The sequence below is a fragment of the Streptopelia decaocto genome (assembly GCF_964273445.1).
Source record: "Streptopelia decaocto genome assembly, chromosome: 7".
NCBI lineage: Eukaryota > Metazoa > Chordata > Aves > Columbiformes > Columbidae > Streptopelia > Streptopelia decaocto.
This window is the reverse complement of record NC_138661.1, coordinates 7380732-7405030: the sequence shown is the minus strand read 5'-3', so window position 1 is coordinate 7405030 and position 24299 is coordinate 7380732. Positions and strand designations below refer to the sequence as shown.

The window sequence follows — 24299 nt, the reverse complement described above, 5'->3', positions numbered from 1 at the left end:
CGGCACCGAGCGCGACTCGCGGAGCCGCCGCCGCGCATCCCCGCGGAGCTCCGCTCCCTTCCGCGCGGCTCCGCGCCGCTCCGCCCCCCCCGCCCCGTCCCGGCCCGGCTCCGCGGCGGGGCGGGCGCGCAGGCGCAGGGGAAGCGGGCGGCGGCGCTCGGCGGCGCCGTGCGCGGCGCGGTCCCAGTCCGCGCTGCAGCCGCCGCGGGGGCGCCACTACCATGAGCGGCCGCGGCCGCCCCTGCGCGACTCACGGGCACTGGGCGCATCAGCCGCCGCCGGCCCCCCCCCCGCGCCGCCGCCGCCGCCGCTGTCGCCGCTGCCGCGCACCCCCGGCCCCCGAGCCCGGCGCTGCAGGATGCCGGGGGGCAAGAGAGGGCTGGTGGCACCGCAGAACACCTTCCTGGAGAACATTGTCCGGCGCTCAAGCGGTGAGAGGTCTCGTCCGTCCGTCCGTCCATCCATCCATCCATCCCTCCGTCTATCCATTCCTCCATCCATCCATCCATCCATCCCTCCCTCCATCCCCGCGGTGGCTCCGCCGTGCCCGCCGCTCCGCTGATGGGTCTGTGCCAAAGCGGTGCCTTCAAGGAACGTGGTCTGCTGTGCCCCACCGGGCTCCGCTGGCGCCTGCCTTCGCGGTCTGGTCCCCGTCCCCCCTCACTTCATACATCGTTATCGCTACTATGAATATGTATATGTAGCTTTTTTCTTTTTTCCTTTTCTTTTTTTTTTAACTGAAAATAAGTAGTCAACATTTACATTTTTAGTATCCTCTCCGCTCGTTGGGTCATTTTTTCCCCTTCTACTTGTTCTTTAGTTCTCTAATAATTGGGCTTGCAACCGTTTTCATTCAGGGTTTCAAAGTCTTTGCAATTCTGTGGCACTTTAAAGTCTGTGGCAAAGGTATCGGGAAAGAGGATGAGGGAGTGACCCGTGATTTGGACGATGGTAATCCTGTGGCTAAGCAAATATGTAAAGAACTGTCTGCAACTGCTCATCTACAGCTCCTCTGGTAGGTGAATATTTACAGGACTGGTTCAGGACTGCATGGCTACCAAATTATTCCTTGCTGCTGGAGTTAATTTTACCCTTTCATCCAGTGCAAAGCGCTGATCCAGAGTACTGTATACAGCTCCATTAAAGTTACTACGTGGCTGCAGACCATCTCCCTAGGTGTATCCCTGTAGGTGCTGCTTTAGGCAGGTCTTGTGCTAGTTACATTCCTTTCTCGTGTAGTCTTTGCACTGTCAGTTAACTACTGAAACATACGAGTGTTTGCATAAATGAAGTCTGGTTAGAGACCTCGGACTTTGCGTCTGCTAAAAGATTTTGCATGGACAGCCCAAGTTCAGGGCAACCCTGCCGTCCCAAAGCACTGCTGTGCCAGTGTGCATGTGGGGATGTGTGTGGAAAAGGTGGCCAGAGCAGAGCATTGAGAAAAGTTGCCACATGCATTATTAATTAAGGCACTTATGTGATGTGAAATTGTGCTGAAAAGTTTTCCTTTCCACCTTTCTATTGCACAATTCTGGATTTACCTTGCATTCATTCTAACGGGGTGTGTTGGCTTGATTTTGATGGAAGATAGTGAATTGGTGATTCATTGACCTCCACAGGAGCAGGAGTGGGCTGAGGACCTAGAATTTGTTTTAAAATGTTGTATGTTAAAATGCCAGCCTTGTATTAAGCCATCAACCATTTTTGGGGGGGTTTCTTCCCTCTTATGTTGCCTGTGTTAGTTCTGCAGTCAGCAGCCGACTCCCTGTCAAGCTCTGTAGCTGCACTATCATGAAGAGCTACTTTCCTGCAATAGTGTATTTATTTACCAGAATGTTAAATGTAAGCTTAATTAATAGAGGTTTATATAGCACTTTCCCTCTGATAATTTCAAAGCGCTGAGTGGAATTTAATTACACTTCACAGCTCCTTGTGGACGAGGACACACAGAGGCTTTTCCAACCCGTTCTTCAAATTGTGGTGTAAATGGGGGCTTAGGGCATCACGGTTGTTTTCCCAAGGTCGTGCAGCAAGTCAGTGGCAGAGCCAGGAACACAGTTTGGGATTGCTGTGGTTTTATATGATGCTCTAATTAAATCATGTGTCCTCCCTGGTGAAAGCTCAGTAATGCTTTGAGATATCAAAAACTGGAAAAGCTCAAAAGGCTTTCGAACATTATGCTTTAAAAGCACGTATCTCTCTCCAGTTTTAAACCTGGTCTAATTTAGGACCATAAATCATGCTGACCTGGTCATTTGTTCTGCTTTGTCTTGGCCACTGGTGATGCCCAAGCGTGATGCTACGGAGGCAAATCTGTCCCCTTGGACAACAAAGCGAAAAGTGCATTGGGAATTTTCTTTTTAACTCATGTAATTGGTCAGTGTTGTGCCCTGAAACATGATTTCGTTCTTATTTTTGTCATCCGCAACATAAAGTTATTTGTCCTTTATAGAAATAGTAATTTTCATTGGATTTAGCACTGTTCAATTTGAACTTAATGGTATCCAATGGAGAAAATCTGTTTCAAGGATCTCCTGCCAGTGCTTGGTAGAAGACAAGGATTTGGTCTGCTGACTGTGTGCGGGGTTTTGTTTTTATACTTGGATTCACCAGTTTCCAAGAGATTTTTCATTAACAAGTTGAAGAATGGGATGAAGGAAAGACTGGTAATTGTTTTTTGAAGTGTATCTTCAGCATCCTCAAAAAAATAAAAGTGCTTCTGTCACTTTTCCTGGTTAGAGAACACTGTCTTTTCAGATTTCTCATACTTATGCAATCCCATTGCACTTCTTGACCATAAATCTTTTCTCACCAACCAGGAGAAGGTTTGTAGACAGAGGTAATGTCTTTTCTTAGGCAATAGGTACGGCTGGAAAAAAGTAGATGGATATTTTGGAAGATAGGCTCTTTTTCAGGTGAAATGGAAGCAATGCTTTCAAAATGAAATGTAGGTAGAGAGAAATTACGCAGAATTGCCATCTGAATAACAAAATTTATAGACAAAATAACAGTCATATTAAAATGTGGGAAGTCAGAAGTGAGATAGTGGGAACATGGTGTGCACATTTAGTGTGGTGGCCAGCCTAGTGTTAAAAGCAATCATACATTCAATTTTTAGCATTTTTTATGCATTTTTATTTAGGAATGTTGTGAACTTTTCCTTTTCACCCCAGTTTTGGCTACAAATGAGGTTAAAATTGCGAGGGAAGCGTCCAGGGTGAGTCAGTTATGAGCAAAACATCAAATAGCCCTGCAGAACAGAACAGGGTGGCCGTGGCTCTTCTGTTCTCCATGTGGAGGGGTGGCATTTCTGGGCTGCCATGCTAGGCATTCACCTCCCAGCCAACATGTGTGGGAAGGGTGGGAATGACTGTTAAAGCGATGAGGGGGTCCCACAGTGTCCCTCTGTCTGGGGAACCTCTGTTTTGGAGGCCACTTTACACCTTGGAGCTTGTCAAGTGTTTAGAGTAGTGACATACTTTGCTCTTTTGGACAGGGACAGGTTGTAAGTGGTTCCTTAAGCATTTGGTGGTGGAGGGTGACCTCTGAGCTTCTTTGTGGGTTCTTTGCCCACACCACAGGTGAGCTCCACTCGAGGAGAGACAAAGTCTGTGAGGAAAATCAGGGTCTGTTGTTAGACCAACTGCTGCGATTGGTAAAGAGGGGACAAGTCCACAGGACACACACGTCTATCTCCAGGGTTATCTCAGTGCACTCTCTGCATTTTTTTTTCTTTTCTTTTAAAGCACAGTGAAAACACATCGAGTAAAGGTCTTATCTGAGGCTCACAAAGATTGATACGACCTCGCTACAGCCTTGGCTGTGCCCTGGATCTTAAGAAAACCAGGTATTTTGCTGAGCTGAAAGAATAAGTGTTTTGTGAGAACACTGGGTTAAATCACATTAAGGTGACAGCCTTTTACTGCCATTAGTATTTTGGACTTTTAATAAGGGTCTTCCTTAGGGCAATGTTCTCTTCTAAGATGCTCTCAGCAGTCTATGCCCATTATTACTAATATTATTGGTTGCTTCTTCAGTGCATTCAGCACTCCTGCTGATACTGACCTCGCTCAGCACCATGGAGTTTGGGAAAAGGTTAACGCTGGGACTTTGTGGTACTATGTAATAAGGAGTGCTAACAGTCTGGAAATGGCGCTTGGTTTAGTGAAAGACTATATATAGTCTTATCTATATAAGAGTCCTCATTATTGGCTATTGTTTCTATTGCAATAACTCTTAGAAGCTTTCTCAGCAAAATGGGTCTTTCAGGTATTTGCAAATGTATTTTGACACTTAAGCTGAAATCCTGGCTTTGTAAGGCTTACATGGAAATTTTACCATGAGCTTTAATGAAGCTAGTGTTTAATTCCTGGCCTTTTTCAGCTTTTTGCTATATTCCTACGAAGTGGTTCCTCCAGACAGAGCTTTGTGCCCTGCTTGAGCCTTGTGACTTTAATGGGCAAAAGTATCAGCCCCACTTAGAGGTGACTGTGTTGCCAAGGCAGGTTACCCAGGAAGCGGGAGGAAAATAAGTGTCACATCTGTAGTGCTAAGACACCGTTTTGATTTTTATTACACTCGTAGAATAGATAAAATAAGTGTCTGTTGCCTCTCCTGTCCTCCTTACCAACCCATGTAACGTACCTGATGTCTTGCAGGGTGACAAAACATTGTTGGTCTCACAGCACATGGCACATTGTGGTTTCTCTCCCCTCAATTAAAACAAGCTCCATGTTCATCTGATCTAAATTAAGTCACACACGCTGCAGAGAGAAAGTTCTTTAATGCAAGTTACCTCAAGTTTACAGTATGTCTGTCATTGGGGTTCCTCTGAAAAAAATGTGTCCTTCAGCAGTTGCCTAAATCTCTACATAAAGACACAATAAACTGTGGGTGAAAGTTCCCATCCTCCAGTTCAGTTGACTGCAGAGAAGTTGCTGAAGGGATGAAGGAGCTTATGTCATTAGGGCTTTCTTGGGCATTTGAAGGCAGAGGGTTCCTTTTGCAATTTCTGTGACTGCAGGGGGCCTGCTGATAAGTACGTCAATGGAAAGTGGATTTTTACACTAAGAAGCATTACTAGATGACATTTGTGAGAAGTTTTCAATTGCAAGTGCCCTGCTTTCCTTACTTTTCAAGTTGGCTTGCTGAGTGCAGAAAGGTTAAGCATATCTGACTGCTGCTGAAATCAAGGGAAATTTACATGATCTAAATGTTGATATTTTGTATGTGTTTATTTTTTTTTAAAGAAAAATATTATCACAGCTCTATACGATTGTGTTAATTCAGAAACACAAACAATGCTATATCATTATCTAAAGGAATAGGTGGATTTCCTTGAGGTCTGATCAGCTGCTTTGTGAACCGTAGGTCTTCTCTTTCTAATATTTCTGTGTGTGTTGCTGGCACTGGGATGGGGCGATGGGAGAGTCGTTCTCTTCTGGGGGAGGCTTGAGCACTGTTGAGCAATTGCCACAAGAGGTCACTGCAAGAGTTGTTGCGTTCCCAGGTTAATGTTTAAATCTGAGAGAGAAAAATGAAATTATTGATTTTTTTCCCTTTTTTTTTTTTTTTTTTTTTCTCCGTGTAAACATCCAGGTTTTTTATTGCTGTTAGAAGGAGTATGCAGCCAAAGAATAATGTCAGGAAGTTAAGTGAGCTGTGGAAGTACATTTAATTAGCCTGCTTAGCAGGGTAATGTTTGGTGGCTAACTAAGATTTTTAAGTTATCCTTCTGCAAATCTTTCACTAAAAAATAGTGTTTTCTGGTTTGATAAAATTAAGTAATAGAAGAAGATTTTGGAGTTAGCACTCTAATGACCTGTTTGATGCTTGTTAATGACCAAGTCTGATGCTTGTTTAGCACAGTCGGTGACCAACTATTTTAAATGCCAAGCCCTGGGTAACCGCGATAGCCAGGGCCCGATCCTGCACCCATGTGTGAATCCCCCCTTGGGAGCCTTGCTGCAGTAGCCCCTCGGTATGGGGCTGGGGTACCCCCTGTTGGTAGTTTTGCTTCAGCCACTTGCACAGAGAGTGAACATGGGAGAGGCAGACAATTCTCTGCCAAAACAGATTTTCTGAGATACAGCTGGGCTCTGTGAAGCTGCAGCCAGGATGAGCTTTGGGCTGAGTGTTTGCAAGAGGAGCCCCCGTGTCTGAACAACTACTCTTACCTCAATTTTCTCATCTGGGAATGTGAAGCAAGTGCTTTTGGTTGTATAAAGCTAGAAATCTGATTTTTGTTTGCTCCTCGAGCATGCCTGTGTGGCTTTCTTGAGACCTACAGTGTGCTCCAGTTTAAATTTAGTCTCGCTACATCTGTGTTGTGTTCTGCATAATTTTAATAGAGAACAGATTCAGCAGTGATAAGATTGATAAGATAACCAGGATAGGTGAGGATTAGTTTAACTCTTGGGTAAATGAATATGTCAGGAGGAACCTGTGATCAGAATTGTATGAAATGTCATTTTGCAGGCAATTCATAGGGACACTGTCTTGTCATTATTGACTCCAAATTCTTCCTGGTGTCAATGATGTCGTGCCACAATAAAGGCAGGGAACTGCACTGTTTGTAGCCTTTCATATTCAGAGTTATTAAAGTTAATTTTTTAAGTTTTCAGGAGGTAAATTCCAGGTAGACTCTAATCTTTCTTCTTGACCTCACTTGCTAAATTGCTAAAAGCTGTTGTGTTCCCAGCTAAGTGACTTAGACGTGGATTTAATATTTCAGCCAATGCTGGATTATTTATCTTTTGTTTTATCTGAGGTGCACTTATTTGGGGCAAGAAATAGATCATTTTAGCATAGTTGATATGGTGGCATCTTGCTTTGGGTTTAGCACTCTTTGTGTTTCCACAAATAAAAACAACACTGGTACAGAAAGGTGACGTAAAGAGTTAGTCCTTTGAGAGGGTTTTTTTTTTTCAGGCAAGCTGCACTTACTGTGCTCAATAAATTGGATGACACTGATGTTTTGCATGCTTTAAAGACACAGGGGAAATAATAGCTTTGTTAGAAAACAGCGATGTTGTTTTATAGCGAGGAGTACAAAGTGATGGTGGAGGCTTCTGCTTCAAGCCCAGCAGTTTATCTGCAGCGGATCCCAGGGCTGGAGGGATGCTGGTGCCTGTTGGGGCTGATTTCAGAGGGCAGCACCCTCCAAAAGGGTTTAGGATTTTCTGGTTTATCTTGTGGGGATTCAATATGTCTTGAGCATGTGGTTGGAGTCACTTTAAATAACACCAATAGAAATAGGTATTATCGGGGCCAAGACTTGCTCAGGAGAGCTAAAAGAAAATAAAAAATTGAAATATTTTTAGGACCCCCACCTCTCCAACGCACGGATGAGTTTTCCAAGATGATCTAAACAAGGCTGCAGCAATATGCGGACCCTGTGTAGTTATAAGAAGAGTCAGCTGACAGCAGTTTAAGTGGTTTGGGGCTTTTATAAGACAGCATTAGCAAAAAAGGCAAATTCCAGGCGTTTCACAGAGCCTGTCAGGTCTGGGCTGCAGTGGAAAGGTGGTAATTCTAAAGGACAGCTCTGTCGCTTGAGCTAGGAGTTTATTCCTAGATTGAAAAACTGCTTCTTTTTATTATAATAATAATTATTATTACTTGTGTTCTGCTGCTGCTTCATTTAAAAAAAAAAAACAACCCATCTTTTCAATGGTGACTTCTCTAAAAAGATTAGTTTCCTGTTTTCTTGGGTAGAGAGAGAATTCAAAAATGGTGATTTGAACAATTTTAGTTATAAGTGGTACCCAAGCATTCTTCAGAAAAGATGGTTAGCGACAACGTTTCTCACTTGGCTAAGCATATCTCCTGGAATGATTTAGCTGTTCGTGCTCTCCCGTGATTACATAACATGAATTTTACACTGCTTTGGGCAATTTGTTGGTTAAAAAACTTGCTTGCAAACTGTCTTTTTTTTTTTTTTTTTTTTAACAAGACTAAAACAAAACAAGGCTCAGCGCTGTGTTGAGTATTAGCTACTACAAGATAAAGATTAAAGGCTTGCTGCTCTACAGCATAGCCTGCCTTCATACAAAAGTGCCTTTTTACAAAATACAAGCGCACCAACAGCAAATATATGGCCTTTAAGAATTGTTTTCCTCAGTTGTGTTTTCCAACCTGAAATTTTGCTAATTGTATGTCTCTAATACCCCAATTCCTTGCCATCAGCATTAAACCTTGTAAATAGGAGAGTTATATTAGCTAATAAAAAGCCTGCTGACTTTCTAAGAGGAATTTAGCAACTCTGAGAAAGGCGAGTGCTGGCTGAGCTCTGCTTCCCCGGTCTCTTATAGGCAGACACTGCTGTTTAGATGTGTCTACTCAAAGAACTTATATAACCTACAGATTTGTGATTTGGGCTCTCTGCAATATATCAGAAAGGGGGATGGGTGGAGAAAATGATTAGTGGAGGCAATGACATCAAGACAAGCTTAGAAATAATAAAAATTGACTTTTAAATTGACTTTTATCTCTAAGGAAATGAAAAGTGGAAACGCATTTTCAGTGCATCGGAGAAACCCAGGCAAGGATGAATGCATTACCAGACATTTCAGTTTAATCATCATGCAGGATCTGAAGTTAGCTGCATGTTAATGTTTTCAGAGTATGAGATATCACCACATGGTGATCTGGGTCCCAGTTGCACAGAGTTTCATATACTGGATCAGATGATTGATCTGTCAGATTTACGGTCCTGCATTCAGCCATGGCCAGTGTCTAGAAGACCAGGGGAGAAGTTCCCAGTGTCCACAGTAAAATACTTTTGAGATTGGCTGCTGCTGTATATGGAAAGAGACTTTCCGTTCTGGCCCACAGCACAGGTATGGCACAAGTTTTAGTTACCTGTGTCTTACTACAGAATGTGAGCTCTATTTATGCATTACTTCGGCTATCCTTGGCAGTCCCTGTTGTGATACTCTTCTTTCAGTGAAGTCGTGGTATACTTAAAAACTAAGTAAATTCAGCTGTTCTGCTGAGTTCAGCATTGCCAGTTATTAGTAGTTAAATTATGTTAAGAAATACTTTTCCTTGAGAATACCTCCAATAGATTATATTATTTTACAAAAACAGCTTGCAGAATATAGCTCTTGTGTGTTGAATCCATAGTCAGGGAGTCTGAGTCTGGGTTTGTCTTGCAGAAGGCATCTGCCCTGGGAGGCCCTCTGCGATGTGTGGCATTGCAGCGCTCATGCCCATGCTTTGGAAAAGACCGATTATCTAAAAGTCCTCTGGCTCACTCCAAAAAAGATCTTTGCTATGAAGTAACCGATGTGCAGTGTAGGCTGTATGGGGAATGGAAGGACCAGGGGTGAACCTGGGGTTTGACTATGGAGGTGCACGCAGTGCTTGGCTGCAGCAGCGCCGGCGGGGTATGTCCCTGGGCTGCCACCGCGTGACTACATGTGGTCTGGGTCCCTCCCTGTTGCACACAATGAGTGTGGATGTATCTCAGTAAGGAGCAAGTCAGTTGGCAGCCTCTAGGCAGGTCTTTACTATACCTGATCTGCTTGAATGAAGGCCTGGCTTGTGCTAAGAGGTTGCTATGGGACTTCACCACAGAGTCACTATGGCAGGGCACAGAGGGACATCAAGGTGTCCTTGACTGAGGGTCCTTGCTTTGGAGCTGCTGGCAAAGGAGGCCGGGAGGTACACATAGCCAATTGTGTTAGGAAGGGTACAGGCTCGTTTTTGGTGTTAGGCTGCCCTATGGCAACTGGAGGTGGAGAAGAAATGAGGTTTTTCCAACCCTTGTCTCTTACACCTGGTTCAAGCAGCCAGCTGGAAATGGAACAGAGTGGAATTTGCCCTAATCAGACTGATGGAAGTCTTAACTCAAGAGACAACTGTGATTTAACTTTCTTAATAAGGAAAACATGTAATTGAGTTGTAGAAATATGGAAGTCAGGTATGCAGATGGACTTAGTCCTGGATGGGCTGTTAGGACCCAACTCCAGGGGAGGTAACTGCAGCAATGGACCTTCATGAATGGTGGTAATGATGCGATGTAAAGCAGCCTCTTCTCCAACTACACAAAACTCCTAGAAAACCTAAGATTGTATTCTTTACTAAGGAGTCTGTGTTGCTGACCAAGGTTTGACTCCAAAATGGGGACATGCTAAGAGAATATACAAGGAGTCCCAGCAGAGGACTCAAAGCAAAAACTCCCCTGTGTCCCTTTGCACTCTGCAAGTTTAACAAATTATGGCCAAAAGAAGACAGGTTCTCTCAAAGTGTGCAGTCATCCAGCACATCATTTGGAGGTTTACAGCAGGCTATGAAGTGGCTAATTAAAGTTAAATCTGCCTAAAGTTTTGATCTGTATAAACTGTAGAAAGAATTAATGTATGTATTGTTTGGAGAAAATAACGTGACTCCTGATAAAATGTAGGGTAGGCATGGAGTCCCGTGGCTGCTGAAACCTGAGTACACGATAAAACCCCAGGATCAGATGCTGACCTGTGCTTCCTTAAATTTTATCAAGCTGCTCGCTGAAACATGGGTTCCTATGGCTTTGTGCCCACAGTTAGATTTGTTGGTCTCTAACAAGATGCAAACATTGATTCAAGATTTTTCTCCAGTTGGAATAGGACACACACATACATATTCACATGCTGAGCATGCATGCATAAGCCGTATTTGCTTAGGAGACAAGGATAAAAAAGAAGTCAGTTTAGTAAAAGAAAATTCGTGGGTACAAAAGAAAATATATTCTAATATCTGTTCAAGTTCCTAGTACATCTACTAGGTGTCTTATCTAACCTTACAAATACTAGTATCTACCAAAATACTTCTAGTCTCCATTTTTTTTTCTAGTTTTATGGGATTTTTTTAGACTATCAATATTTTGACTTTATGTTTGGTTCCATCCCAAGTTTCTGGTGGATTTGATCAGTTTAGTGAATGCCTCATCAAGTATTTTGAGCCTCTCAGATGTGAACAAGTTTAAAATCCAGAGAAGACAACAATTAAATGCTGTATGTTGGCTGCTGGATGCAACATGTATTAATATCTTCTGTTGTGTACTGTGTCCTGAAACAATCAAGATTATGTCTGTCAGACGGGAAGGCTTCAAAGCAGAATTAGCTGTTTTGGGACTGTGGTCCTCTGGTGAGCACCCAGGTGTGCACAGCATCCACAAGTGTGTTTGATGTTGCAGTTTCTCATCACCCAGGTTGCCCCGTTGTATCTATATACGCGAGCAAAACTTTGGCGAAAGATAATCCCGTAAAGAAATCTCCTTCCAAATCTAACAAATGGACTTGTAATGGTTGTTTCTCTGTGGGAAATTAAAAATTGCTTGTGCTCCCGTTCTCTTCAGTTACCGGGGTGCAGTAGTGGGAGAGTGGTGGCCACGAAGGGAGCCCGGCAGGTTTAGGGTGTTGTCTCCCCTTTTCCTAATTGGAGAAGATACAAGATGTTGGGGGGACATCAACCCGATAGGAGGAGCTCCAGTGAACCCTTTGATTTCCATGAGGTGAGGATGTCTCTGCACTAGTATCTGCACAGTGCCGAGGGGAGCTGGGCTGAGCCCCTGGTGCAGAAAGGGCTGCGGAAAGCCAGGGAGATTTTGTGTAATGCTCAGGCTTTGCTCCGTATCCCCTGCTGCTTGTAGCGAGGGTATCTATCTCCCTTTGGGTAGGAAAGCAAATTTTTAAAGTTGGTATTTAGGCTTAAGAATATTTGTTATGGATTCGAATAAATTCTTTGAGCTTAAAAGTGTTAGATTCCACAAAATCTAAGCTTCTATTTCTCACATTGCTTGGCTTTTAAATATTTTTTTAATCTGCTTTTCTATAGAAAAACCAATAATCTCCAGATTACTTTTTTTTCCAAATGCATGCTTATAAAGCAAAAAGAAAGACATAGTATTTCTTTTCAGTACACTTTCCGTCTTCAACAGAATAATGTTTGCATAATGAATAATCCAGTTATAAATACCCTGAGAATGGCGTGTGTAGCTCATGCAAACCCAGTGTTACTTTTATGTGAAAATGATTGTGTGCACCTGAGTATATGTCTGTAAGTAATTGGCATAACCAACCATTCTTTGGTTATTATGAGGAAAATCTGAAAAAATCTCCTTAATTTTTTCCCACAAGAACTGCTGGAAGGAGTGTTTTTTATAGTTTCTATACAACAGTGATTGTTAATAGTTATATTTTAATAGCGTTTTAGCATCAATGACTGGGACCAGTTAGTTCCATAGCTGCTGTCAAAATGAAATGGAAAACTAACAGTAAAATTAAGAAAACTATGAAGATCATCACAGACTAGAATTTGAGAACCTCTACTAAGTAAGAATATTAGTTCTGAAACAAATTTAGAAATGTTTAAGGCACTGATGAACAAAAAATCCCACAACATTGTGTTTAATAAAAATGGGTATTTCCTTCTTTGGATATGCCTTGCTAAAAACAGGAATTGAATAATCTTTCTAAGCTAGTGAATAAAACTATTTTAGGACTAAGTAATAATGTGTTGGTGCCAGTCCGTGCATATAAACTGTAGGCACTGACTGAAAGAACAGATGACTGAAGTGATATTTAGACCTGAGCTCAGCCTCCTAGAAATTCTCCCTGCCCATATTTTGTATTTACGGCAATGGATGCATGTTACTAGGATGAGCCCAAGCCACCTATTTGCATTTTTAATAGGCTGCCACTGAAATTCAATACGTGTTTTGTGTTATTTCAACGTGTAAGTGCCTTTGGCACTCATCGGTTCCTTGATCGTGCTCAATTTCCCTGTGGGTCACTTAATATCTGCTGCTCCAGGTGTGCTGTGGCTGGTGGCCCCATGGGATCTGGTGGGCACATCTCGCCTGTCCCCAGTGGCTCCTGGTGTTCTCTGTCCCTCATGCCAGGGGTGCTGGCTGTGTCCTGCAGATCAGACTGGGACCTGCCAGGAGGAAAAATTTACTTGTCTTAAGCAAGAGGGTTGTTGTCAGCATTGTGCATGCATACAGCTCAGTATTTAAAACTCAGTTTGCAAGTTAATTTAAGTTTGATTTCATGATACATATGAAATGCAAATCAAATGTGATACCTTGCCCGGATATTGTGAATAAATGAAACCTTTATAAATTGCTGAAACATTGGTGCTTATACCAGTATTTCGGGGTGCAAGAACCAACTTACATTACCAGGAGTTATCCTCTTTCATTACTATTTCTTTTCTGTTGCCGATTTTGATTTCAGTTCCCTCTGAAATTTGAAAATAGAAGTTACCGTCATGAATAACTCTGCATCTGCTGTGTAACACATGGAGGATTTAAATGTAATTTGCCACTGACAACAGCCCTTTCTCTCTTTTTCTATTTTCAGAATCCAGTTTTTTGTTGGGAAATGCCCAGATTGTGGACTGGCCTGTAGTTTATAGTAATGACGGTTTTTGCAAACTCTCTGGATATCATCGAGCTGACGTCATGCAGAAGAGTAGCACTTGCAGGTATGCCGACTGTCTGTTCATTGCCACTCAATGCACTTTTAAAATGATAATCTGCAGGAAAGAACAATGAGGTTATGGAAAAAAGAACTGATGTAAGAAAAGCATTGTTTTCCAGAAATTAAAGTACTGAGGCGGGCTTTAAATGAAGGAAACCAGCAACTTATCCAGGACTTGGTAAAGCACTTTGAAATTTATCCTGGCTAATATCGCTACTAATGTGCTGTGGCTAATGATTCAATAAAGAAAGTGGGGGTTTAGGTAATATATTTGAAAGGGGTTTTTTACTAGATTTTTGTTAATTCCTCCGTTACCAAGCCAGGTTGCAGTGGGCTGTTCTGTATCCCGTGTTAGTCCCTGTTCTGACACACACACACACAGAGCAGCACAGTAAAGTGCAAACTGTGTCTTTATTCCCAAGAGAGTGATTAAGCTGATGATATATTTACTCTAAGCATTGCGGCTTTATGGATTTTTCCTTTTGTTGGTTGTCTTTGAGGAGCAGGCAGCTGTGATTTAGGGTTAGACATGCATCTGCACCTTGTCTGCTGCATCCTTTAGAAGGAGATGATTTAAGGAAAGACTGAAACTCTAATGCATGTGCATGTGTACATGAGCAAAGTAAATGAGGGACAGAGGCAATAAAGAATGGCTGAGATACAAGTTTCTGTACGTTTTCACTTGATACATTCAGGGAGTGACCAACCCCAGGCACTGGGAGGAGGGGGCTGCATATCTACGGTGATGATTTTTGAGAGACAGGTACTGATGTGTGGTTGCTGCTCCCATATGCAAGGAAGGGGAGGAAGCCTGGGGAGTCCAGGGTTGCTCTGTGCAGCTGGATGTCCTCTAATGGGCAATGGAGAAGAGACAGGCATGTGCTGCTGAAATGAAATATTCATTTGCAAAGTAGCAAAAGAGTCAATAGACTCAGTGGGGCTGAAGAAAACAGCCTTATCACAGCCATCCCAGATATACATATGTGCTTTCCCTTTCGCTATCTGCTATCCTGGTTATTGAACTGTACAAGTCTGCTATGAACCAGTACTTTTAGAGTCTCTGCATGTTAAAATAATTATAAATACAAAATGGGATTGTAGGAAAATGTTGAGGAAGTTGAGGTTTAGCAATACCTCTCTGATAATGATTTCCCTGTGCCTCAAATACTGAGGGGACCAAAAGATTTATTCCACTTGAGTGTTTTTGTGAATATGGGCTCTAGTTACCATTTACAAGAAGCCTGATTTGGCCACATTCAAATGGATCTTACAGGTGAATCATACAGATGCAAATTCAAGGAGGAATTATTGTCAAAAATGGAATTGCTAGCAAAGATTTTTTTTTTTTTTTAATCTTCATTCTATACATCCGCCTCTGAATCTCAAAGCATAGCTAGTTCTTCTTTTATTTCTGGGTCTTAGCTGGTGAAGTTATGCATGCAGTGTGATGTTTCCTGCTTCTTAGGAGTCATCCCAGTCTTTGCAGATTAAAGGAGAGCTGGAGAGGATTTTAGCATGGTCTGACATGCAGTGTGTCACCTTCCAGAGCAATGTCTTTGGAGCTGCTCTCTAATGAAGAGCTGTGCAGCTGTATGGAATGGAAAATAGTCTTGAAGGCCAGTGGTGCCTGCTTGGGCTTACTCAGTAGAATGTCATTGGAGGATTTTTGACATCTGGGTCTATTACTGATATTCTTTTCTGAGTCATGCTTTCAGTCTATATTTGGTGTTATGCCCGGATTATGTTACATTATACATAAAAATTGCCTTGTATGTGTTTTCTTTACTGTTCTAAGGCAAGTGCTCTGGGGTAAGAGTGCTGTGGTGCCACACCTCTACTGCAGGTTTAGGAGTGGTCTGGTTTTACAGCTTCTTAGTGCAAAAAACACAACCAAAGAAAAATACACTGATAGAAACAATGTAAATCTAGCCCGTGATTTGCGCTATTGTTGTTACTGCTCATGAGTGTGATAAAGGACAATTAATAAATTTTGCAATATTTGATTAGTTTGCCCCTGCCTGTAAGGTGTGGTGACTTCAAATCAGCTTTTACCCATGGGTAGCCCAGCAAGTATTCACTATATCCTATTTATGTCTGTCTCACCCCATACCCCACTGATATGAGCATTGGGGATGCTCATATGTCATCATCATATTCAGTGTCAGGTGGTCGTGGCTGATGCTCATCACAGGGAAGGGTGGATAAACTGAAAGCACTGCAGGTGCGAGCGATTTGTTTTTTTCCAGCTCAGGCAATTAGTTATTCCTGTGACAAGCTGGTAATCAATTTGATTTTGCACTTCACCCATCTTTTTAATCAGCAACAATGTGCCCATTGGCAGGAAAATCACTTAGAAATATCTCAGTGCAAGTGCCAGTCTCCCTAGTTTCTTGGGCACTGTATGAAAGGCACAGTGTCAGGCTACGTGAATATTGTGTGATGGGAGTCGATGTGTGTTCTTTCTGGAAGCATATGGCACCCAGCATTGCAGGTGTAGCTGGGGCGGGTATATAGAATAATTGGTATAAGTGAGTGCTAAAATGCATGGGATGTTCAGGTGGAAGAACTTGTGTGCTGGTGAAGCATTGCTGTGCCAAGTGAAAATGAGCTGCAAACCCAGGAGGCACTGGGCATCTGCAATTGCGACACCTCTAACCTTCAATTAACCATGCAAAAACCCCTGCCTGGAGGTGCACTGATAGATGAACCAGCATGCAGGAAAAACACTTATTTCATGACCACTTGCCCACAGTCATGACAATGTATATGTTCATGAATACATTGAAAGAATAAACAGTTATAAAACATTAAAACCCAATTTAATGTTGCAGGTAATGTCAGTGATTTCTAATATTGTTGCTTATCGGTTAAGCCCTGTATTCTCACTAAGCCTTAGGAAGAGCAGGCACCCTTTGAGTGGCTGGTTAATAAACATATCCTGGCATTTTAAAGTTGGCATTTGCTCCAGGCCTTGCTTTGCTTACCCTTGCTGGCACCTGAGAGCTTGAACTGGGCTGGGAGTTAATGTTTGCTGGTTTTGTTTTCAAAGAGGAAACCTGCTCTTAGAACCTATTTGTGTGTTGCCTTCCAGCTGTACAGGGGATGGAATTGCATCTGCTTGTTGACGTGGTTGTTTACAGGTGGCATTTCCACCAAAACACTTGCAGCCCTCCAGTCAGCACCTCTGCTCTCCTGTGCTTTGATTTATTGCCATTATAAGTGGGATTAAAGAGTCTGCAAGTGAAATCCTGGCTCCAGTGAAGCTAATGGCAAAATTCCCACCATGTACAAAGAAATGGGATTTTGCAGTGTGGCGGACTTGAAAAAAGTTCCATTTGATACTGGGATGTCACCTCAGTGACCTGATTTTTGTGTATGTGAAAAGGCCTCCTTGCACTGCCAAAACCACGTGAGGAGACCTTGCTGAGCTCCACTGTTTCCCCTTAGAAATGGTGCCCAGTCTTTAAGTTGCACAGTTTTGAAGCTATTGAGGTGTATCTGTATTTGCTGTTCCTCCTGGGTAGATGTTTGTTGTAATTGATGCCTTTTCATCCAACGCTTTTGGATGACAGCTGTAAATTGGATGCAGGATCGTATACCTTCTGTGCTTCACCTGTCCTCTGTCCTGGATAATTCCTCACAAACAGCTGTTAAATACCACCCTGGCACACACTGCAGACCTGGAGCTGTTCTGATGCTGCTGCTCTGGATCCTGGCAAAGGACAGAAGAGCATGATACAAAGCTTCAGATGGGGCTTTTCTGTGCCAAGGGATGCTCTCAAAGGGAGTTGGGGGCCCAGGCATCTTAAGTGATAAGTGGTCTGTTTCAGAGATGGGGAAATTATCTAAGATTGAGCCTTTCTCTGAGTATTTCAGTAAGTCTTGTTTCTCTTTGATAAGTCTGTTTTCTAGGTGGTAAGATTCCCAGTAGCAGGGTGGTTTTGGTATTTATGTCTCGTACAGTTTGCACTGAAGGCACTCGACAAGCACTAAATAACAAAAAACATGAGGCAGAAAAAGACAGAGTGATTGACTGAAGAAGTAGGAGTCACTCCATGTGTACAAAATAGGACAGACTAAATTAAATTAAACCTGTGATAAGCAAAGATCTTATGTAACTTCCACAGTGAGTGGCTTTGAGGTTTCTTCATTGCTGTTAAAAATTGCCTTCTGAAAAATGTTTTTATTATTCCACTGTCTTTTATATGTGCAAATAATGTAAGATTTGAGTATTACAGGTTTACTGCAATAATAAGCTGCCTTTAATTTAAAACATAAAGTTGATTGATTGTATTCAGCAGCGCTAACCAGTATCGTCCACCACTCAGAACGCCAAGTACTATTTGTCATTTTAACACTACCTAATGATGACTTCCTGTATTATAAGCCATGTGAAGTCAAGCACTTCAACAAATTCTTGTTATTTTTTTCCTTCAGAACGAAGAGAAATATGGTTTTTAATCTCAAGAAAAAAAAAACAACAAAACCGAACAAAAGGACAATTCGATTTCACAAGAGGCTGTGTGAAAACTACCAGCTCTTAATTTGTCTTGCAGGCAGGACAGCAATCTGCTTTACCTCATCAGTGCATTAAAAAAGGCATAGTTTAGAAAAAAAAATACAAAGCCTTTTTGTTGTCATCTCACATATAAATGTATAATAGGTTACCAGGTGAAGCTGGGAAAGACAGGTCATTTGAAAATGAGGAGTAGCTGTGTTTTGCATTTCCTAAAGAGGTAGATGTATGCTAATGATAACCAGTACCTTAATGAAGCCTTGTGCCCTGGTAGAACCATCTCCTCAGAGTAGTTGCCCTTGTGGTGTTTCCATTATGTTGCCATCCCGAAGATACTAGTTATGGCATGTCATTTATCAATGGCTTTCCATGTGTTACTGGTGAAGAAGCACCTGTAGTGACATAGGGAATCATAGAACAGTTTGGGTTGGAAAGGGACCTTCAAAGCTCACCCAGTGCCACCTCTGCCATGAGCATCTTCACCCAGCTCAGGTTGCTCAGAGCCCTGTCCAGCCTGGCCTGGGATGTCTCCAGGGATGGGGCATCCACCACCTCTCTGGGCAGCCCTGGGCAGTGTTTCACCACCCTCAGTGTATAAAATTTCTTCTTCATGTCCAGCCTGAATCTCCCTCCTTTAGTTTAAAACGATCACCCCTTGTCCTATCACAACAGTCCCTGCTAAAAAGTCTGCCCCCATCTTTCTTATCGGCCCCTTTTAAGCACTGAAAGGCCACAATAAGGTCTCCCTGGAGCCTTCTCTTCTCCAGGCTGAACAACTCCAAGTCTCTTAGCCTGTTGGAGTTGCTCTGGTGCTCCACATTTGCCTCCATCACCTGCGCTGGGCAGCACTTTGTTCTGCCCGTGCTGGGCAGCCCCATTATGCCCCTTGGTTGATTGTGTAAATAGAAGATTTGCGGTCTGGCCTTCATTGAGTATTTTAATACTTGCCGAGTCACTTACCACTGTACTATTTTATTGTTTCTTTCAGAACAGTAACATAAAATAAATGTTTATTGAATCTTTGGAGGTCTGTGATCAATAAAAGAGAAGCTGCATTGAAACCACAGAGGCACTGATAGCTTTTGTTTTCTCTTTCATATTCTTAGGGTTGTCCATTGTAGGTTTCAGCTGGAGCTCAAACTGTTTGTGAACAAAGAAAATGGAAAAAAAAAAAAAGAGATCAATTAAAAGTATATTCATCCAAATGTCTGAAAGCGTTTATCCCACATTCTATTTTCCTTCAGTTCTGTAATTGGGAATTTGCACAGAGTGGTGTTCGCTTATTTTTAATCCAGGAAAGAATGACAATGAAAGCCTGACTGTTTCCTTACAAAGGCTTTCAAAAGTAAGGTCAGCAGGTTCAGTTTGCTTACACCAGCTGGAAGTCTAACCTGGAAAAAATGCAAAGATGGGATGGTCAAGGGTCAAAAACCAGCAGAGTTAAAAATCCATTTTCGTATAGTGAGTCTGGAGAGGGATTAGTCTCCAAAAGCATTTTAATGTTTTCTTTATTTTCACTGAAATATTAAAGAAATCCAGTATACAGTAAGGAAAATGAAGGTATGAATTTCATTGTCTGGTAGTAGGGCAGATGTAGCTGCACTGAGAAAACTCGTACAATGCTTTCTGTGCTGAATTTTCAGACAATTACAGTCATCACTTCTTATTGGTTAAATTCTCCCTCATTTTGTAATATGTGTTTAGTAAAATCATTCCAATTATCTTATTGTTCCAGATGCATCTTGACAAGATTAGATTTGTAGCCACTGATTCGGTCAACAGCCTTTACCTGTAGTAGTTTCCCTTCCTCCTCCACAAGTTTTTTCAAGAGGATTGATCAAAATTTGGGAGGTTTTAGAGGTTTTCTTCAGTTTTCTCTGTTTTGATAGCAATATTCTCATGCCCTGCAGCTGTGGCAATAATGGTTTTATAGGCTGTCAGCTCTTTTTCTAACTGTATATCTTTAAAGATATGCTCAGAAAAGCACTTAATGAAACATTACAGTAGATTTATTTGCTGTCATTTGCAGTAAAAAGGTGGTCACGGTTACCATTGTAGGTTTCCTTCTGATACTCTAAATATTTAAATGAATTATAAAGGATAATTAAACTTTGGTAAATGACAGGTAATAGTATCTCCAATGCTTATGCTGTTTAAGGTGACTGTAACAAAGTTGTTGCTTGTCTAGAAAAAAGAGAAACATTTTTTCTTTTTCAGTTTTATGTATGGTGAACTGACAGACAAGAAGACCATTGAAAAAGTCAGACAGACTTTCGACAACTATGAGTCAAACTGCTTTGAAATTCTCCTCTACAAGAAAAACAGTATGTATATATTTGTGTATGGTGTTGGGAGTGATAAAATATATTTAAAGTATATAACAGACTAACATAATTCTTCATTTTGCCATATGGGAAAATTTGGGGTAAGATTTGGAGAAGAAATGGGTATTTTGTTTGCCACAGCTGAAGAAGAGAGCTCTTTTTTTCAGGACGAGTTTTCGGATTGCCAAGAATAGTTGTTCCCTGCTGTCTCTAGTCTGACTCCTTCTTTCCAAAATATATTTAGTATTGAGGATTGTTTCCCTGAAGGGAAAACTGACTGGGTTAAGTGAAAAGAAATCCTGAATGAGGTTCCCCCACATCTCTCAGGAAACACCCCCATGTCTTCACAAGTGAGAACCCAGGCCCTGGTTGCCGTGAGCGGATGCTCCCAGCAGTGCCTCTGTGGTGTGTAAACCGACATGTACGAGCTCTAGTGAGACTGCTGAATTTGATGGATAACCCAGGGATTAATTTGAAAACCAGGGAATTGTGTAACTTAATGAGATATAAGACTTAAGTCCCTTCCTCTTGGTGGCATTGGGTTTACAGGAGGTTGCCAGAACCAGGGATGATTTTCTTCAGTTTGTCTCAACGGTGCATCACCCCACTCACATTTTTTGTCCCGCCACACATTTGGGTAGTACTTCTGTCTTACTAACGTTATAGCACATACCAACCAAACCCCGTACTGTTGTGTGGTCTTATGCTGGGCTTGTGCAGTATTGACATCTCTCCCAGGCTGGTGGTTGAAATTCCTGCTGCTGTCAGTGTATATGAGCAGCCTCCTCCACTGGCACATGGCATCTTCCCAAGGTAGAAAGCCAAAACTGTCAGATGAAATGTACTTTAGAAAGCCTTGTTCCTCTATACTGAGCAGACCAAGTCTAGTAGTCAGCTACTATGGTGGCCATGTCAAACACAAGGCAAGAGCAATCTTGATGGAGATGTTTTCTTTGGTTTGGCTTTCCTCACCCGGTATGGGATGCAGCTCGTGAGCTGTTGAGGAGCTTTCCCCCTGGTTCAGCTGCCTGGAGCCCAGTACCTGAGGCCACAGTCCCCCGGGTGGGCTTTGGTGCTGGCATGGAGCACCTTGTTGGGTGAGGCTGGAGCTCTTCTCTGCATGTCAGGGCTGAGGGAAGGTAATGGTGCGCCTCAGGAAAGTGCCAGCTGTGCCTGACCATCCCATTTCACTGCAACTCACATAAACCTGTCATGACATTGAAGAGAGCATCCCTGATACCCTCGCCTTCTTGGAACAAACTCGCATGCTTCAAGCTTTATTTGCACTTTCCCTTTTTAGGCTAAATCTTCCTGTATGTGCACTTAAACAGTAGGAAATGTCTATATTTCTCCAGATCTGCCTGCTTCAAAGCATTTTAGCCAACACTTTAATTAAAAAGAGAAGCACGAACAGCTCTGAAGTCCAGCTGTTTCTGCAGGTGCACAGGAGAGACCTCCAAATGACCTCTTTTTGGTTCCCCACCATATGGATGTGTCTGTTCTCTAGATTTTCTGCTTCTCTGCCTGTTTCCTGCACAGGTCACCTGAACATGCCCTCACATTAGGGGAATTTCCTGGGACAGACTTGTGTTAGGAGTCTTTGCAGATGGTTGTGCCCAGCACCACCATGCCCTGTGTCCTTATGGTTTCCAAGAAGGATCCTAGAGACCCAGTGCTCTTGTCGACCCTGGCTTCTCTTATTAACTGGGCTGGCAGCTCCTGCTTTAGCAGGGGCCAGTCCTGAACTAAATTCCTTTCTATTTTATATAAGTATAGAAGGAGGAAAGCCTTTTTTCTCTGAGTGTTCTGTAACAAGCCAGTTGCTTTTTTGCTTTGGGTTGTTGATTGCCTGCTGGTGCTTGATAATGCTTCAGAGATTTATTGAGCTGCAGTTGACTTAATAAAATCTTCACCTTTGCCCAGATCTCCAAGCCTATACATTCCATAAGTTATGCAGGATTACAGAAGGACTTAATGGAAAAGTCCTCATATTTCTTTTTGGGCTTGAGTCATCTCATCCATAACATCTTTTACCAGCTTCCTTCTCCATCACCCGAAGCCCAGAACTTCAACCTCTTGCTAACACTAATAGCCTCATGTTTTGGCTCCAGTTCAGCATTGAGTTTTGCTCCTATTTGTCATACTCTGAGCCTTGCGGAAGAAGGTTCTTCAAGAAGCTGCCCGTTTATCCTTTGTATCCTTCAGGCTGAATATTGGATAAAGAAATAAAGAATATTCATGTATGCAATATACTTCTGCAAAATGTAGACAGTTACTCTGTGGAAGGGCTTGTGTTTATCACCTGCAGAGACCCTTCCTTTTGTCTGCATGAGGCTTGAAGTGCTCTCAGAGCACCTTCCTGCCCACATTTTCAAACTCAGATCCAGAGGTGGCATGTATTTTTGAGTATGTGGCACAACCTTTTCTTTCTCACCCATTCCTGCTTTTGGCAGAGGGAGATTTTGAGATTTTCAGGTTGCTTTCCCATCCTTCTTTCCTTTGGGATGGAGATGATCTTTAAGAGCTGATGTTCTCCAGTAGCATCCATACAACTGCTGACTTCACACACTCCCTTGGCATTTGAATGCAGCTAGCAGGTTTCAAGTTCAGACCTGAAAGTTTGCTACGACTTTCTTCTGCTTTACTGCATTCCCTCACATTTAGTGCTCAAGTCTACTCACCCAACTATTCATCAACCATATTAGGCATGCGTATATATATGTATATATGCACATATATATATGTGGTAGTACTCAGGAAACCTCATTGCCTACTTTTGCCCAGGTTTCTGCTTCTACAGCAGTAGCCACCTTGCCTCTGTCTTGCATTTTTATCAGTGCTGTTGTACAGGTTGTTTTGCCTCTGTGCTTTCAGAGCCTTTCAAAGGGTGCCGATGAGTTGCCAGGTATAAGTGCAAGTACAGTATTACTCCAGAGAGCTGCAGCACTCTGTTTTAGAAGTTATGAAAAGAGTCTTTTATCTTGGTTTAGCAACTGGGAATTGAGATAATCAAGTAATCAGCATAATGGCTTTGGAATTATCACAAAAAGCAGTCCCCCATCTCTCCCACTTCTCCAGTTTATTGCTAGTAAATTACTGGTTTAATCGCAGTTCAGCAGTGCTGAATTTTGCCATGAACCCTCGTGGATTTTAACCATCCCCACAGTAGTCCTAGTCCAAATGGGCTTTGTTACCCCCTGAGCGTCTATCTTACAATTCCTGGCACAGCTCCCAGACATGGAGATTTTTTGGGGGGGGGCAGTGGTGCGTGTGGGATAACAGTGGGCAAGCAGCTTGTCTCAATGTGTCAGCTCTCAGGCTGGCATTCAGGCAGCTCAGGACAAAAGCTATTATGTCAACTGTCTGAAAGCACATCAAATCCCGAAGGTAATTACCTGGCTGTGAAGGCGTTTATAGTGCAGCGTGTGTAGGTGCAAGTTTGGGAGGGAGGGGATGTGGCTGTGGGCACGGAGCTTTGCTGGATGGAAAGCGTCTCTGACATTCACATCCCTGCAGGTGAACAGGGTGTTTCTAAGCAAATTGGTTAAAGTCTTGTAGGATTTCACCCTAAAAGCAGACCAGACCTGCATGTACAGAGGGGACTGCCACGTGTGTCCAGCCTAGGAGGAAACAAGACCAGATTGAGCTCCTGAGCACCTGCAGGAGCCCTGTGTGAGCACTTACCAAAAGCCATGCTAAAAACTTCAAAATCATAGTCTTTTAGTCTTTTTCTTTTTTTTTTTTTTCCTTCCCGTTTTTTGATGAGTGGTAGGGTTTGAAAATTATTTTGTATTTATTTCACAAGCTAAATACAGATAACTGCATTGGGAGAGTGTTCTGCTGGGCTGGACAGCAAGGAGTTGGAGGGTATGAGCTAAAACACGGAAAGGAAATTGAATCTCTTGAGTTGCCCTGATAGAACATATACAGTCTATATCTGGATTAGCTCATGTCCTCTTAAATAATGAAGCAGCATCAAATATGGAGCATTTGACA

General features: G+C 42.5%; 1 protein-coding gene across 1 annotated transcript in view; it reads left to right on the top strand.

Moving 5' to 3' along the window:
- Positions 1–221: 221 nt before the first annotated feature.
- Positions 222–24299, top strand: part of KCNH5 (potassium voltage-gated channel subfamily H member 5) — a gene marked incomplete at its 3' end in the record, with an annotated part of 157334 nt that continues 133256 nt past the window's right edge. Inside the window, exons 1-3 of the mRNA XM_082058753.1 lie at positions 222–431; positions 13344–13467; positions 20197–20303. Coding sequence (XP_081914879.1) covers positions 359–431; positions 13344–13467; positions 20197–20303 — 304 coding nt within the window. The 5' untranslated portion in view covers positions 222–358. The remainder of the gene's footprint in view (positions 432–13343; positions 13468–20196; positions 20304–24299) is intronic.